This window comes from Chlorocebus sabaeus, chromosome 11 (assembly GCF_047675955.1).
Source record: "Chlorocebus sabaeus isolate Y175 chromosome 11, mChlSab1.0.hap1, whole genome shotgun sequence".
Lineage (NCBI taxonomy): Eukaryota > Metazoa > Chordata > Mammalia > Primates > Cercopithecidae > Chlorocebus > Chlorocebus sabaeus.
This window is the reverse complement of record NC_132914.1, coordinates 122,797,992-122,814,449: the sequence shown is the minus strand read 5'-3', so window position 1 is coordinate 122,814,449 and position 16,458 is coordinate 122,797,992. Positions and strand designations below refer to the sequence as shown.

Below are 16,458 nucleotides of genomic sequence, written 5' to 3'. Positions count from 1 at the left end.
AGCCTCCGGGGGGAGGGGAGGGAGCGCGGCCTGTACAACCCGGTCTGCGGCGCCATCTAGCGGGCGCGCCGGGACCGTCACCCACGAGGCCCTACCCTGGAGGAGAGGCTGATGCCAATCAAAATGCCATTGCGACCCCTTGTCAAAGTAAAGCCATTTAGAGAAAGACCTGCTGGGCTCTGCAATCAGCTGTGCGAGGGGAAAACAAGTGTTTGGGAATATTCTCTCGCTGTTTGTCTCAGGCGGAGTGCCCTGGGAAGGGGAGAGGCTGTAATAATGATTTACAAGATGCATCTATTCCGATTGGTCAGTGGCCACGCCACCTGGCTACTAAATATGTTGAATTTCACCACTGTCTTAAGTATTTCCCCTTCAAATAAAAATAAGAAACAAACTCTTAATATTTATCATACATGTATTATGTGACAAGCAGTGTGCAAATACTGCTTCACTTCATCCTCATAACAAGATAAGGTTATTCTGGCTTCTGGTAGGAATTATATTACACTTTTCACAGACAGGATAGCTAAGGGGCACTGTGTTGAGGGTCACACAGTTTTAAGCCAGGTTGGATTTGAACGACAGCAGCTTGATTTTCTTAAGCACACGCATCTCACATCTCCCCAGCTGTGGAGAAGGGGCCCTTTCCTGAGCAGTACAGAGGCTGGCAAAGTGACTCGCTGGCCAGCGCTCTGGTTTGCCAAACATAACCATCAGGCTTGCAGCAGGCAACTCAATGTCAAAGTGCTCACAGACAGCCTGCATACTCACACCCCCCAAGCTGTGATACATAATCTAGTTTGCCATCAACAGTGAGTTGTTTTTTTAAAAGAAAATTATTGTCTCAGAATACAGGTTCCTAAGGCCATGGGTGGTGGTTCACGCCTGTAATCCCAGCACTTTGGGAGGCTGAGGCTGGCAGATCACCTGAGGTCAGGAGTTCGAGACCAGCCTGACCAACATGGCGAAACTCTGTCTCTACTAAAAATACAAAAATTAGCTGGGCATGGTGGCACACACCTATAATCCCAGCTACTCAGGAAGCTGGGGCAGGAGAATTGCTTGAACTCAGGAGGCGGAGGTTGCAGTGAGCCAAGATCGCACCATTGCACTCCAGCCTGGGCAACAGAGTGAGACTGTCTCAAAAAAAAAAACAAACAAACAAACACAAAAGAATACAGTTTCCTGATTATTTTACTACCTTTAAGGGGATGTAAAATAGGACTATAAAATCCCTTGCATAATCACTCTCAATCTGGGGATTCCAGGCTCATCCGATAAGCAGGACAATTCCAGGGCAGGAGTCTCTGACGGATGCGCTGCACGACAGCCATCCTTGTGAGACAGGCCATAAATATTAATGATATTGGCGGAGTCTTTAAACATTTGTCTGTCTCATCCCTGATGTGGAAGCACCCGGAATTCCACTACTTTGCTGCTCTGACTGACAACCACCCATTTCCCTCCTGAACTTGCTTAGCTGGGTCTATTTTTCCCTTTCACCTTCAGAAATTATACATCAGCAAAGGTTTTCCCAAACAGAGGCAGGTCAGCTGAACCAAACATCTTAATGGGCTTTTCCCTTCCTTTCCGCTGAGCTGACTCCAGTTCACTCTCCAGGAGCCGTCCTTTAATATTGTTATGTTTTTAATGTAAGTTAGGAAATGGCATAACAGCTAAATCCAGTTATGGGGCCACTGTGGTGACGGGTTTACTAAATGGCCTCCCTGGCACCACGTGCTGGAATAACAGCGTAGGTAGTTGGCTTGCAGAGCCAGGAATGCCGCAATGGGGTGCCCACTCTGCACCAAGTACTACGGCAGCATTTACAAAGCACATGGCTTTCAGCTCAGCCGACAAAGACAGTCACTTGTGGCCATTGGTAAAGTGTACCCAGTGGACAGGCATTCTCCCTGACAATTTAAAATTGCTCCTTTCAGCTGTGAGAGGGTAGGATCAATCAGGTGAAATGGTGCGTATAGAACTGAGGTTACGGCTGTTTGCAGAACACCTTGCTCATTCTGGTATATAAGAGAACCTAAGAGACAGACACCTTCAGTCTATTCCAGATACCAACTACCAAATGTTGTGTGTCTTCCTCAACAGTAATTACACTCACAAACTTGGGGTTTTGTGGGAAGGGGGAGAAACACAGACCTTCTAGGTAGGCTGTGACGTCAGGGTGCCACAGAAATAACTCTCAGGCCAGGTAGTGTCTCATTCCTGTAATCCCAGCACTTTGGAAGGCCAAAGTGGGAGGATCACTCGAGCCCAGGAGTTGGAGAATAGCCTAGGCAACACAGTGAGGCTTTGTCTCTACAAAAAAATAAATAAAAATCAGCCAGGTGTTGTGGCATGTGCCAACAGTCCCAGCTTCTCAGGAACCTGAAGTGGGAAGATCAATTGAGCCCTGGAGGTTAAGGTTGCAGTGAGCTATGAACACACCACTGCACTCCAGCCTGAGTGGCAGAGCAAGACTCCGTCTCAAAAACAAAAAAAAAGAAAAAGGAAAATAACATTCAAAGACAGTAAAAGTTCTTCCTGTCCTGATTAGCAGTCCAGTCAACACGACTAGGTGTGAGTATTGTGTAGCTGAGTGAATGGCTAGAGATAGAACAGCCTGGCAGAGTCATTATTTGGAACGCCAGTTCTCACTGCACCTGCGGAAGGTGCAGTGACTGTGCTGCCCCGGATCTAAGTGGTCAATGGCACTCATGTAGCACTCCCTGCCTCCTATACCTATAAAGAGCAAGTGTCCCCCCAAAATTCACATTCACTGACAACCTCAGAATGTGACCTGATTTGGCAATAGAATTTTTGCACGTCATTAGTTTAAATGAGGTCATACTGGATTAGGGTGAGCCCTCAATGCAATGACTGGTGTCCTTATAAGGGGAGGACACAGAGACACAGACACACACACACACAGCTCATGTGATGACAAAGGGAGAGATGAGTGCAAGGTGGCCACAGGCTAAGGAATGCCTGGAGCCAGCGGAAGCTGGAAGAGGCAGGGAAGGCTCCTCCCCTGGAGGCGTCAGAGGGAGCACCTCCCTGCTACCACCTTGATTTCAGACTTCTGGCCTTCAGAGCTGTGAGGAAAGAAATTCCTATTGTTTTAAGCCACCCAGTTTGTGGTAATTTGGTACTGCAGCCCTAGAAAACTAATATAGCACCCAAAACAGACATTGTTTACTGATTGGCATCCTTTTTCCTGCCTAACATAGCGCTCCAGCAGACGACCATTTGGCACATGATATAAAACCCACTTCCCACCCCCAAACCAGATGGAGTTTTACAGGATGCATCCTAGTTGGGGGTGGGGGAGTGAAGGAGAGAGAGAGGGAAAGAGACAGAGAGGAGAAAAGAATAGAAATGGAAGTAACCTAAATATTCATCAATAGGGAAATGGGTTTTAAAAAAAAAAAAAAAACTATGGAATAACCTACTGCAGAATATGATAGTTTTTAGAAAATGATTAAACTCTATTCATATTAGCACAAAAAAACCTCTAAAGCATGTTGTTGACTGTAAAGAATATTACACTCAACATAATGCCATTTGTTTTAAAACACAACCACACACAAAGCCGTACCATGGATTTTCTGCAGCCCCATATCCATTTGTTTGGTTTTGTTACAGACAGGGTCTCTCTCTGTGGCCCAAGCTGGAGTGTAGTAGCACAATCACGGCTCACTGCAGCCGCGAATTCCTGCAGCCCCACATACGTATGAGAATGTAGATACATAGAAAGATAATGTTCTGACTAAAAGAAATAAAATGATACACAATCATTAATTTGGGCGAGGCCGTAGGAATTAGAGAGCAGCCAACAGGCACTTGTCTGTCATGCTTTAGGAAGATGTATTCAAACCCTGTTTAGATTTTTAAAGTTTTGCACAAAACAAAAGATGAAAGACAAGACACAGACTGCTCCAGAAGCCTTCGAACCTTTCTAAAATGCCCTCCTACTTATGGCTTCCCAAAGCTGGGATAGACCCCAAGGGCCCATGTGGCACCTGCTGGCCCTTCCTTGGGGTAAAGCACCCCTACTCAGTGCTGGAGACTCCACAGACAGAGGCTGCCCCCGTCTGAATCCCAGCGACCAGCAAAGCGAGTGAGCACAGGACACAAAGAGGTGGGAAGGAAGAGAAAGACTCTCCTGACAGGAAGGGGAGCTTTGCAAGAGTCAAGCCCCCTGTTGGCCTTTGGGGGCACCAGGCAGAATCACTTGAAGAAAATAAAAGGCCTCCTGGGTACTTAATAAGTTTCAGGCCAGGCACAGTGGTTCACGCCTATAATCCTAACAATTTTGGAGGCTGAAGTGGAAGCACTGGTTGAGCCCAGGAGTTTGAGACCAGCCTGGGCAACATGGTGAGATCCCATCTCTACAAAATAAAAATAAAAATAAAAAATTAACCAGGCATAGTGGCATGCCTGTGGTCCCAGCTACTTGGGAGGCTAAGGCAGGAGGATCACTTAAGCCTGGAAGATGAAGGCTGCAGTGGGCTGTGATTGTGCCACTGCACTCCAACCTGGGCAACAGAGTGAGACCTTATCTCAAAAGAAGGAGGAGGAGGAAGGAAGAGGAGGAAGAAGAAATAAGGAGGAAAAGGAAGAAGGAGGAGGAAGGAAGACAGAAGGAGGAGGAAGAACAAAGGAGAAGGAAGGAGAAAGGAAAAGGAGGAGGGGAAGGAAGGAAGAAAGAGGGGGAGGAAGAAAAGAGGAATAATAACAGAAATAATAATAATAGAAATAAAGTACACAATGTAATACACCTGAATCACCCTGAAACCATCCCCACATCCTTGTCCATGGAAAAACTGTTTTCCATGAAACCAATCCCTGGTGCCAAAACAGGTTGGGGACCGCTGATATCTAGCACATATAATGTGCAAAACATGTGTTGATTAACTATGTTGTCAGTAAGGCTTCTAGTCAGCAGTAGTCTATTAGTAGTTAAGTTTCCAGTCAATCAAAAGTTATACTGAGATTTTCAACTGTGGAGGGGTCAGTGCCCCAATGCCTGCATTGTTCAAAGGTCAACTGTTTATGTTTCTTGCATTCATCAGTCCCCTCCCCTAGCATGACAGCATGAGAGCTGAGGTCTTGTCTGCCTTATTCATCGCCATTCACTAGAACAGTGCTCGGCACAGAAGAGGCATACAAACGCTGTCTAGAATAAAGAAGTATTTGTGTCCAGGCCTTGTTGTAAGGTTTCAGGCCAATACGACTAAAAAGGAATCTGATGATCGCTCGTTGTAGCCTGTGCTGAGCCCATGTGCCCAGTTGCCTAGAAACTCACAAGTGTGCTCATTTTTTTATTCCGATCTTTTTGAAAGATAATGTGTTTTTTTATCTGCATGTGCAGAGCTGGGCTTTTCAGTTTTAAGAATAGTCGTTAAAGGGTGGACTGTAGCCCTCAACACCAAGCCACCCACGGAAATAAATCTCTAAGCTCAAAGCTCAGTAATTGGGCAGAAAACCTAAAGAAGAGACACCGTTGAAGGAAAAAGGAAATTCTGTGCCTTTAGAGGAAAAAAAAAGAAACAAACACATTTGTTAGCATTTCTTAGCCATGGAGAGGGGGCAAAAAGATGATACAGATGTGGAAGATAATACAGGAAGCACCGCTATCACCCTGGGTGGCAGCATCCCTCTCCTTAGACAACCCTTTTCAAGACGGGGTTTTTGAAGCTGTTGACCATCTGTGCTGCTCTGCTAGAAATGGAAATCTTAGATACAAATGGTTTCCAGGGTCTAATAATTTCAGCTCCAAAATTTCTATCCATTCCATTTTCTCTCTTTTCATTCACTAAAAAATTATGAACCCAGCATATAGTGCTGCTAAGTAAATGTTCGCTGTTCCTGTTTGAATAGATGGGTGGCTGGGTTGGATGGGTGGATGGAAAGGTAGATATGTAGATGGAAAGGTGGATGGGTGGATAGAAGGGTGGATGGGTGGATGGAAGGGTGGATGGGTGGATGGGTGGTTGGAAGGGTGGATGGGTGGATGGAAGGGTGGATGGGTGGATGGAAGGATGGATGGGTGGAAGGATGGATGGGTGGCTGGAAGGGTGGATGGGTGGATGGAAGGATGGAAGGATGGAAGGGTGGATGGGTGGATGGGTGGCTGGAAGGGTGGATGGGTGGATGGAAGGGTGAATGGGTGGATGGGTGATTGGAAGGGTGGATGGGTGGATGGAAGGGTGGATGGGTGGATGGAAGGATGGATGGGTGGATGGGTGGATGGGTGGCTGGAAGGGTGGATGGGTGGATGGAAGGGTGGATGGGTAGATGGAAGGATAAATGGGTGGATAGAAGGGTGGATAGGTAGTTGGAAAGGTAAATGGGTGGATAGAAGGGTGGTGGATGGGTGGATGGAAGGGTAAATGGGTGGATGGAAGGGTGAATGGGTGGATGGAAGGGTAGATGGGTGGTTGGACGGGTGGATGGCTGGATGAATGGAAGGAAGGAAGAATGAATGAGTGAGCACCTCATCACAGCCGCCTCCCTCTGCCAGCCTGCCTGCTTGGCTACTGCATCAGCTCCACCCTGGTGTCTCTGACTGAGTCCCTCCCACTTCCTATCAGGCATACTCCCAAAAGGTGCATATTTATCTTCGTGAAGTAGAGACTGACTTGCTACCCAAAAGGTCAACAGCAACCAACACAATCCAGGATCACACACCTGTGGCAGCAAAGTCCTAAATCATAAGCCTGGGGTTGAATCCCAGGACAGCAGCACCTTCTTAGAGCACTGGGTGGGCTATTCCATGAGTACAGATGCTTCAACTGCCCACTCCATGGCTGTCACAGGTGAGATTACAAGGCCAGACCCTCATTCTCCCAGCATCTGTGTATGCCACCCAGTTCTAACCAATGGGAAGGAAGGTTCTGTGGCCAACTGGGGCCTGTAGGAATAAGTCTCCTCTCCAGGGAGAAATGAGGGATGGCACGGTGGATGGCATCCCTGCCCCTCCCTTCCTGATAGTGATGACCCCTGGGCGAGGAGCCCAGCAGGCCTAGGAAGGTGACGGGAGGCTAAGAAGAGTCTTCAGTTGAAACCCTCCAAGCTGCAGCCAAGCACTAGCCAGAGGGGATTTACATTGGGCAGGTTTACTGTGTCACGAGGCAGGAGGCCTGGAGGAGGGAGGCTGGTAACAGCGTAGCTGGGGAGCCTGTGACACTGTCGAGGACACAGCCTCCCACCTCTCTCTGCTCTGCTGCCCCAGAGTATATGCAGCTCCTCTCACAGTGACACCTCCCGCTCCTTACACAGTCACACTCAGGACAGAAAGCAGGAATGGCCCTGTGCTTCATTCCTTTTTAACAACAAGTTATTATTTTTCCAGACCCCTCGCCCAACTAGGCAACTTCCCCCTGGGTGCAATAATCACAAGGGAAGGGGATGAACAAACCGTGATGACTTAGGCCAATCCAGATGCCACCCTGGGACTGTGGAGGAGTCCAACCTTACCCAGTGGACCAAAGGATGTGGCCACTCAGACGGCAAAGATCATAACCAAGGCCCTTTTAGCAAGAAGACTGGGGAGGAAGCAGGAAGCAGGAGTGGCCACTGGCTAAGAGAACACCACTGGCCACCACCCCACTCGCCGAGTATACCACAGGTCCTTCTTCTGTGTGGCTACAACAAAATACCTGAGATTGGGTCATTTATAAAGAACAGAAATTTACTTCCTCACAGTTCTGGATGCTGGAAGGCCAAGACCAAGGCCCTGGCAGGGTCAGTGTCTGCTGAAGATCTCGTCTCTTTGCTTCCAAGATGGCACCTTGTTGCTGCATCTTCCAGGGAGGATGAAACACCATGTCCTCGCATGGTGGAAGGGACGGGCACGGGGGCCTAAGCCGGCTTCCTCCAACCCTTTTATAAGGAAGCCATCCATTTGTGAGGGCAGAGCCCTCATGGCTCATCACTTCCCAAAAGGCCTCACCTGCTAATACCACCGCAAGAGGGATTGAGTTTCCTCGTGAATTTTGGAGAGGACACATTCAAATCACAACATACAGAACTTCAATGAATACTTGTGGATTCATACATTCTTTGTGATCCACAATAAATGATCCAAACCAATGAATAAAGGATAACTCCAGAACAAAGATCAGACATCCTAGCATAGTATGCAAGCCTACTAGAGTGTTCTGCTGCCCCCTTCTCTGTTCCCCTTATCATCTCCCCTCGGCCCAAACACCAGCCCCAAGCCACCTGCAGCCCCATAAACTCCCATGTTCTTGCTCCTGCTCATCACACACATCGTTCCATCTGCCTGGAACACCCTTCCTTCTTTCCACCTGGTGAATGTCCATTCACCTTCAAGAATTAGATAGCACATTCCTTCCTCCCCTTTCTTCCCTGATTCTCCCAAACAGTAGGAGCCCTCCATGAGCTTCCAGACCCTCTGTGATTCTCTCTCTCTCTCTGCACCCATAATGTGCCCACCCTAAACCCTTTGGCTGTGTCTGACTCAGCAAATCAGACTCCTTTCCACCTCCTTTTCTCCAAGAGGAGAACCCACCATCATCCAACCTGAAGTTGAACTTGTTTTACCTTCTCCCAAACTTTGACAACTACACCTACAGATGGCTAGATAACACAATGACAATGACGAAAATTATAACAGTTCAACATTATTGAGTGCATGCAGTATGCCAGGCCAGTGGGCAAACACTTTACCTTAGTATATAATTTAATCCTCACAAAACTATCAGGCAGGCAATGTGATTCTTACAGTTTACAGATGAAGTGGAGCTTCAGAAAGATTGAGTGACTTGCCCAATATCTTGAAGCTAGTAAGCACTGGAGCTCAAATTTCAAACTAGGCAGGTTAACCCAATAGCCCTCACTCTTGACTGAAATGTCTCACTGCCACCTACCTCGAAGGTAATCATAATTGAAATTTTCCCAGGCAAATCAATCGGATAATGAAACTGGCTGGATAGAGGATTGTTAAGCCCACACGCCAGCTGAATCTGATCTGGTGCCCTCTCTGGGACACTTTCCCTCTACATACACGACTTTTATATTTGCCTTGATAGTTTAAGCATGTTCATATTCTTTATGGCTCAGTTTATCCATCTGACACCACTGTGAAGTAGAGAGAAGAGGCACTCTCACTTGGAAACTCACGCATGAGCAACTAAAGGGAGGTTAGGGGGCCAGCCCTGAGGCTACGTGGAGAATGACAGGCCAGCTGGGCTTTGACTTCATGGTCTCCTCCTCCCAGTCCCAGGATTAGAGGACAGTGATGTGGAACTGTGACCAGAGCCCACCCAGCCCCTGTCCCGTGGTTGTCCACATCCCCCCTGGGGATGGGGATGCCTAAGAGACTCATATTCCTTGGTGCTCTGGAAGCTGTGCTCTGGGGTCCTCTGGAAGAGCCAAGCACAAGGAAAGTGCATCCCCAGTGAGGAGAGTAGTATCCCTAGGAGCTGTCAGAGGTGCCAGAGTGACATGGAGGCCAAAAGAGCTCCCAAGGCAGCAGCCTGGGAGGCACCAACTATAAGCTGGTGCAGATAGCAGCCTGGGGCTACAGCACAACAACAGAGCAGATCACAGGAGGAGGGGTGGAGAGCCCTGAGCACCCAGCTTGAGGAAGCTCCAACTAGAGAGAGCTGGAATCCTGCATAAGCAAGTGTACTAGGAAAATAACAGCCTCCTCCAGAGATGTCCACGTCCTAACCCCAGAACCTGTGAATACATTACTTGGCATGGCCAAAGGAATCTTTCCAAGTGTGATTAAGTTAGGGATCTTGAGATGGGGAGATTATCCTGAATTATCTGGGTAGGCCCCATGTCATCACAAAGGTCCTTAAAAGGGAAGAGAAAGCAGGAAAGTCAGAGAAGGTGATACAATGATGGAAGCAGAGATGAGAGTCAGAGGGACCCATGAGCCAAGGAAAGTTGGCAGCCTCTAGAAGCTGGAAATGGGACAGAATAAATTCTCCCCTAGAGCTTCCAGAAGGAACCAGCCCTACTGACAACTTTGCTTTAGCCCAGGGAACCTACTTAGGACTTCTGACTTCCAGAACTCTAAGAGAATAAATTTGTAGGTTTTTAAGGTCATTGAGTTTATGGTAATTTGTGAGAATAGCACAGGAAAATTAATAATACAGCAAGCAAGAGCTCTCTAGCCAATGGACTCAGGCTACGATGGTAGACGTAACCATTCATTCATTTGCTGAGCAAATACTATATACTCGGCACCATGCTGAAGAAACATCTGGCGAGCAAAACAAACATGGCCCCTCCCATCAGGGAGCTTGAAATCCAGTGGGGAGGACCTGCAGCACGCTGATTATCGATTCATGGCCTCTCAGCTCCAAGTTCACCCCTCATTACCTGCTCTGTGAAAATAGATCTGAGCCCTATTTCAATATTTTTGCTTTTCCAGTGGGCACAACATTAGGCTTTGTCAGTAGAGCATGCTGGAGAAGACACTTTGGGAGGAAAGGGTTGGCTTTCTGATGCTGAGGCCCTCTCTCTGCAGCTCCTGCCATGCATGGACCTACTCCAGCATTGGTGGCTTTCTTGGTGTCCCACTTCTGCAGTGCATGGTGGCCAGCAGCCCCTCAGAGCTGGCAGCTTTCCCCAACGTCCACCTTCAATAGTTTGGTAGCAAGTGCATCACCCTTGTGAACAGCTGTCCCGAGCACTGCAGCAGACAGATTTCCATCAAGCTCTACCCGAGTGCTACATCAGCAACTTCTCTGGATTCAGTGAGCTGTGACCACAACCTCTCGAGAAATGTTGCTTCCGGGACATGAGCAGGGGAAACCTCTTCTTTGAGCATTATAGTTCAGTCCTCAGGCTAGTAGCTGCTCCCCATATCTGTCATTCCTATATTCTTTAGAGTTCTCTTCACTTCTAACTAACCAATCCCTCACTATCCCAGTCCTCTGTGATAGTTAACAATTCTCTGTGTTAAACTTTCTGTGTTCACATTCTTTCTTATGGCTGGACCTAGACTGAGACAGACAGGACAAAAACACTCATATAAATAAGCATGGATCACAGACAGTGATGGGATCTGCATGAGACAAGGACAAATGAGTGAAAATAGAAAGGGGGAGACTAATTTAGCCAGGGTAACCAGGAGAGGCCTCTCCACAAGTTGACCTTCGAGTGAAAAGTGACAAGATATCAGCCGTAGTGGAGCATTCTGAGCCAAGGAAGCCAAAAGGAGACCTGAGAGGAACGAGACTTGGCTTGGCCACGTTCTCAATATGCAAGCTTCTGAGGGACAGGCTGGATTTGGTTCACAGGAGTCAGTATGTAATAAAACCAGCAAGATAATGGCACCGGCTGGAGCCTGTCACCCTCAGATCCAGTCCCTGGCCTTCCTCTGATCAGTTCTGGATCACAGTAGTGTTGACCCCTGAAGATGCTGCTTCCTAAGCTTATGCCTCAGCCAGCAGGATGAGATTAAGTGAAAGACTTTGCAGGATCTGGCAGGAGGGTGGAGGCAGAAGCCAGGTAACTCCTCACCCCACTCCCAGCCCTGCCTCAGGTATATCCTTCGCAACAGTTGAATCTCTCCCACACTCCAGCCCTAATCAGGCTGCTCAAATGTGATTCTAGCTGCAGCAGTGACCCCCAGGTCCTGGGCTCTGGTAATACCCCCTCCACCCTCACCCTCTGGCCTGGGGGTAGGAGCAGATTCTCACTCTTACTACGGTGCCTGGCTCTCCTCTGTTCTACGTCTGCTTCTCATCTGTTTCGTTCCCTGTGTACTTAAGTCCTTGCATTTAAAGCTGCTCTGTTTTAACTACAGAGGGATTTCTGCTTCTTGTCAGACTCTGACAATAGTGAGCCCATGTTTTGTACATTGTGTATCTGTGTACCCTAGTTCCCTTACTTCATGCAGGGGTGGTCCAGCATTAATTGCCACTGATCTTTCCATAACTTGCCTTGGAATAAGGAAAAGGAGAAGGGGAAGGGGAAGAGGAAGGAGGAGAAAAAGAAGAAGGAGAAGGAGAAAGAGGAGGAGAAGGAAGGGAAGTGAAGAAAGAAGAAGAGAAGGAGGAAAGAGAAGGTGGAGGTAGAGGAGGTGGCAGCGATGGTAGCTTCCAAACCCACTGTGAATGGAGTGCTACAGATAAAGCACAGAGCAAAGTGGTAAGGACTTTGAGTAGAGATTCCCCAACCTCAGCCTGATCTAGCTGAGCTGGAGAATTTATAGATGAGTTCCCAGGCACAAGGGATACAGCTTCATTCCATCTTAAAACCGACACCCATCCATCTTGGTTCCTTAACAGGTACTTCCCCAACTAGATATGGCTGCCCTCAAACCACAATGTGGGTCAGTGATCACAGGAATGATCTCCGTCAGTCTAATCTTCAAAAACTAAATCATCCTGGAAGCTTGAACTAAAGCACAGATCCATTCATTCAGTCAACAAACATTAACGGTGCCAGCCATTGTGCTAGGTGCAGGGGGGGAAAGATGTGGACAGAACTGACCAGGATAACCCTACTGTCATGAGTCCCCACCTTCTGGGGAGGAAGACAGAAAATGAACCCTAAATATCAACCAGTGATAATGTCTAGGAAGAGGATAAAACAGGATGGTGACAGGTAGAGGGTGATGAGCTGGCAGGGGAGGGAGGGCCAGTTTTAGCCAACAAGGTCATAGAACGTGGCTCCATAAACAGTTGAGTTGGGGAAAAGGACCCGGACGTGGGAAACATAGGGAGAGTGTGTTCCCAGCAGAGTGACACACTCAACACACTTGAGACACTGGAGATTCAGGGATGGCAGAATTAATTGTAAGATGTAGGGTTCAAAGGAGTCTCAACTTTGTTGTTTAACTTGCATGATGAATGATCAAAAGCACCCACAGATTTTTCTAGAGTATCTGGACATGGATCCCACACTTTTGTACCAGAAAGGAAAGTCAAAGCAGTGCAGAAAATGGTTGAACATTTCCAGTGTGGAAAAGCGTATTAAGTAGGTGGTACCCATGGACTTCCTGTCTCTGTGGAATCTCTGGAATTTAGGCTCTGGAATCTTACCCGTGACCCTGATCTCAGAGGTAGCCCCTGAGCTTGACCATGAACATAACTTCAACCAAGCTCAGGGGAAGAAATCAAATCACCTCCAGGCCAGTGAAGCAGAAACACAGGCAGTTCTGTGGACTCTGGGACTCTACCCAGCATAAAGTGGTCAGTTCCCAGCAAGACTCTTTCAGTCCATCTGTATTTTAGAGTTTTCCAATCCGTAAGTTACCTGGGAACCTTCAGGGCAAAGCCAATTGACAAGGGGTCAGATACTTGGCATACAGAGCCACTGTTCCCACCAGGTAACCCTGATGCATTTCAACAAAACTATTTTCACTCAGTGCAGCACTCAGTTCCTGATATGCATGCAGATTGAGAAAATAAAGAATAAGGACTCCCCAGAAAACAGTTCCTCAATATCCACAAATGAAAAGGGATTTACACAGTAGACCCTAAATAGTTCCCAAGGAACCATTATGAAAAGCAGGTAGATCAAATGCAATTTAAGTATATTTTCCTTGTTTAAACAGTGTATCAGGTATACGGGAAATAACAGATTATACAGTGCATCATGTTTAAAGAAAACTTCTTTGTGACACTTTCTCTGAAGCCCCCAGATTCCTCACCATGGCGAGCGGGACGATGCCCACAAAGGTTGTCTGGCTGACGAAGATCTCGGAGACGACCAGCTCACTCATGGAGTCCTCAATCGGGTACTCCACCTGCCAGGTAATCTGCTGGGCCCCAGCCAGGTCACTGCTGTTATCAATTCCAAAGTCCACTTGCAAGATCTCATAGAAGGATCCATTTACCCTGGAAAACAAACACATATCAAGGTTCCATTTAAAACCTCAGACTCAGCAGAATGTCAAGAATGTAATAAATTGCCACATTCTTATTTGTCAACCGAAAGAATGACTGCCAAGTTCAACAAGCCACATGGCAGTGTTGTCGGAGCCTCAATCACGGGGCCCATCAGCAGCCCACACCTCAGAATGGGCTGACGATCCGTCTCTAGGGCTCCGTGTTGCAGAGAGCAGGCTGTCTTTCACTGGATGAGTAACTTAGCCAGCATTTCACTTCTGCGGACACCAGGCACAGCTCTCCTTCCCCAGCCCAGGCGCGGGCATGCCATAATCCAAGCTCCATACTCAAGAAAGGCCCCCAACCGATTTCATGTAGCTTCACTGCTCCTCCAATCACAAAGCGCACCCTGGACCTTGGCCATTCCTGCTTCTACTTAGCTGGGGTCTGTAGACCAGTTGTTAAAACGCTCCAAGCTTTAGAATTTGCGGAGAATAGTGGGGACCTCATGGGTGTGTGGAAGCATCAGGAGACTAAGAGTGATAAAGAACTTCACACACTATGCGGTTTAATACATAAACTGTGAGCAATGTAAGAAGGTACTATACTGGATTTCTCATTTCACCAAATGGGATTACAAGTAATGTAAGAAAATCCCACCTGCCTTAATTCATGGAATGACAACATCATATGTGTGTTTGGAGGTGGGGAGGGCTAAGAAGTTGACGAATTCTTTAGTATTTAGTATTTAGTGATTCTTAGTATTTGTATGTGCAGGGAGCCCCTTGTCATTGGCATGGACTTGTAAATTGCAGGCTATCGCATTGACAGGAAGTCACTGAACAGAGTTAAAACAGAAATCCATGCAGCATAGGATTGTGAATGACCCTGATCCATCAGCCTGTTTCCATCCCCATGAATCCAGCTCCACCCAGATCCAAGGAAGGTGACGGCAGAGCAGCTGATCCACAAGCTCCTCCCAGGCCTCAGCCACACACACCAGCTGCTCCTTCTCTGCCAATAAGCCCCGCAGGACCAACGTAGGCTGAGAAGTCTCCTTCCTGCCTCTGGGGGCCTAGGCAAGGTCTGCAGTCTGGGCCCCCAAACTCACAACCTGTGAGGAGTTTTGAAAAAGACCCTGCTGCCTGCTGCTTGTCTAATGGACTCTCCTACCATGGACAGCTCCCCGGCACTGGGACTCCTATAAGAACAGTGGTGGGGAAACCACATCTGCTTCCTTGTATGTGCCAAGAGGTACCAGAGGAACATTGGAATATGGCCATGGCATTGACAAAACTAAATCACACTGACCTGACTGGTAAGAAATTCTACCCAAAGGGAAACCACATTGGACTCCATATAGAATTGGTCATGGGCAACCTTTTTCCCATTTAGCCAAGATTTTAAGGAACTCTCTGACACCATAGTGCCCAATATGGTGGCCACCAGCCACAAATGGCTATTTACATTCAAATTAAAATAATTTAAGAATAAATCAAATTTAAATTCAGTTATTCAATCACAGTATCCTAATTTCAAATGTTCACCAGCCACATGTGGCCCGTGGTGACATGTTGCACAGGGCAGATAGACAACTGCTGACCTGCTTTGCACCCTGGGAAAGTCATTTATGCCCCTTCCACCATCAGCTTCCTCACATGAAAAATTAGTAAATAACAATAATATTGGTCTTTCTACTTTCAGTAGAATTATGAGGATGGAATGAGGGGGTGGGTGTGTACTCACTTCATGTACCATCCAGTACTATGAATTCATGCTGTGATGATCTCAAAATCATAGGATACACAGAGCTGTAGAAAAGTTTAGGGGCTCCCATGGGCAAACATAGCCAGGTGGTCCCGGTCCCAGCTGAGCCTAAGCTGCATGTAAGTACTTGGGATCTATAAATCTTCAAATATCTATTGGTACAAGTTGTTTTGCAAGAAAATATGTGTTGAATAGGAGTCTCTGAACTCATGAGGGGACTGAAAGTGTGCACTCTTGGGACCCCCTTCTGCACCAGGGGACCCCTAGTTACCTGGCTATCTTTAGTGAAAGGCAAAGAGAGCAGAGATGAAAAGCTGAGTTTTTAGCTCAGTTTTCAGATAGAGTCACCTCCCTGTGCCCCTGCCACTTTCCATCCACCATATTCCAGCCTAATTTCTCTTTACTGGTCACAGAAATTCTCCACGAATCCATCTGTTAAGTCACCTCCTATACGAGATGCTTGGTCCTGTCAGATCAAATTTTCAACTTCTCTTTGGGCTGCACTGTGCTTTGTAACCAGAACTAGGGAGCTGTTTCCAATACCTCCCGGGTTCTTAGCATTCCGTAGACCACAGAGAAGCTAATGCCAGGGAAGTGAAGATCCAGTGAGAGGAGAAATGAGCTCCGTCACCAGCCATTTCATCCTGAAAAATTAACTTTCTAGTCCTGGGGTAAAGAAAGAGAAGTGGCCAGTCTTTGGGCAAAGTGGGTAGGGTCTGCATGACAGGGTCAGCCCCTCTGACTGTGGGCACGTCCTGCTCCTCTCTGACTTCCCAGCCTGTGAGCTGGACCAGCTGCAGGAACCTGCCTGAGTCCAGCAATGAATGGAATAAAAATTAAGGCAGAGTCACTTTTATGTAAAGGTTTTTTT

General features: G+C 47.4%; 1 protein-coding gene across 1 annotated transcript in view; it reads right to left on the bottom strand.

The window, feature by feature from the left end:
* Positions 1 to 16,458, bottom strand: part of TMEM132B (transmembrane protein 132B) — a 464,904-nt gene that overhangs the window by 118,258 nt on the left and 330,188 nt on the right. Inside the window, exon 4 of the mRNA XM_008005191.3 lies at positions 13,643 to 13,829. Within this exon, the coding sequence (XP_008003382.1) occupies positions 13,643 to 13,829 (187 nt within the window). The remainder of the gene's footprint in view (positions 1 to 13,642; positions 13,830 to 16,458) is intronic.